This window comes from Dinoponera quadriceps, unplaced genomic scaffold, assembly GCF_001313825.1.
Source record: "Dinoponera quadriceps isolate SergipeBrazil2010 unplaced genomic scaffold, ASM131382v1 scaffold8872, whole genome shotgun sequence".
Lineage (NCBI taxonomy): Eukaryota > Metazoa > Arthropoda > Insecta > Hymenoptera > Formicidae > Dinoponera > Dinoponera quadriceps.
In genome coordinates, this window is record NW_014562668.1 from 1 (window position 1) to 1,599 (window position 1,599).

General features: G+C 36.1%; 1 protein-coding gene across 1 annotated transcript; it reads left to right on the plus strand.

The window, feature by feature from the left end:
• Positions 1 to 647: 647 nt before the first annotated feature.
• On the plus strand, positions 648 to 1,595 carry LOC106751167 (fatty acid synthase-like; the record flags this gene model as incomplete). Its single annotated transcript, XM_014631997.1, has 3 exons — positions 648 to 747; positions 874 to 912; positions 1,450 to 1,595. Coding segments are annotated over 3 exons (285 nt in total), but the record flags the coding sequence as incomplete, so codon positions are not given.
• Between the last annotated feature and the right edge of the window lie 4 nt (positions 1,596 to 1,599).

Sequence of the window (1,599 nt, forward strand, 5' to 3'; positions counted from 1 at the left end):
ACTTCAGCGAAGTATAAGCGACAATAAAATAAACTAGAGAGAGGGAGAGAGAGAGAGAGAGAGAGGGAGGGAGGAAAAACGAATGTGGATGAGAAATAACAGGAAATTGAGTTAGCAAAACAAAGAAAATTTGTATAATAAAACGACGATTAATTAAATAAATATAAATGCGAATTTGATTTGCATTATGTTAATCATATCGAAATCCATACATAAATGCCCATAGATAAGTTTCGTTAGCATTCACGTTATAACAGTCCATTTAACAGGATAAAGCATTCACCTGAGGTTTGTACTTGCTGTTATTAAAAAATGATACAAAATGGATAATTGAAATGGTTATCAAATTTTATTTTAACAATTTGAAAGCTAGGAAAAGGACAATTTTTTCGCATTCGTAATTATTACCGATATAAGTTTTTAATACATTTCTCAAGTGCAAAATTTGTCTGAAAAATAAAATTGCAAGTTCATTTGATGATCATTTGGACCGTTATACTCATCCTGCCGGAAAAATTTGAAAGTCCTTCTCTTTCCAGTTTAAATCAAGTTATTATTATTTTAGCGAGCCTGCAGTGTGGAAAGCAGCAAATGGTTCAATCTATATGTCAAAGTCCCTCCAGAGGAGGAAATAGTGACCTCTCATTTCAGGACAGTTTCCCAATTCTGATAATATAAAGCAACTACAAGAAAATCTTTTGAACAAAATGGACCTAGGTTCCGATGATAGTCGACGATGGAATAATGGTAATATACAATCACTATTCGCATCAAAATTCCAAAGAGAAAATATTAATCCTCTGCTGTCTCTTTTGAAAAATTCAATCAATTATATACTAAGTATAATAAAGTAAATGTCCGGAAATTTAACAGTTCATTACGATATTCTTGCTCGATCGGGACATATTAACCATAATGTGCGCACGTGAACAAGAGTCTCTTGTGAGCGTAAAGTTCAATTCAAAATAGCACAACGGCGCATTAATAATAACACAATGAGTCTTCAATTTTATTGCTTCCTTGAAAGGGCACAACACACGCGTGAGAGTTCCGCAACGCACTCACTTTCAGAAACGTTAACAAGAACTTAAAGTGTGAACGCAAATTCAATAACACTCGGTAAACTTTGTAAATACCGCNAAAAAAGTATTTCAATGGGTAAATTGCGATTGACGACGAGCAATCGACAACGCGTAGCACGATCACGAATACGTCCTGTCACAAGCTATGCAGAAACGTACTGAATCGGGTTCAGAAGCTCCCGATGATGTTTCGCTTTCTCTTTAATCTCGCGTTTCTAAAGCACGAAAATATCAATACATTAAAAGGAAAATAATGCGCGTGCCTAGCAACAGCCGACACGATGTTGTCAGCTAATCGCAGACAGTCGCCTCTCGCGAACGACAATATGTCGCACGTATCACGGATGTACCGTGTGGCTCGCAACACATAAACAGAAGTTCGACGCGCAATTTTTCAATATGACATCTTTTGAAGCACACGCCACTGATCTTATGTGCAAGATATTGCTTGAAAACACCTACGAAGCTATTATTTATGCCGGTATAAATCCTAAAGAATTAAGAGGAACAAAAACCG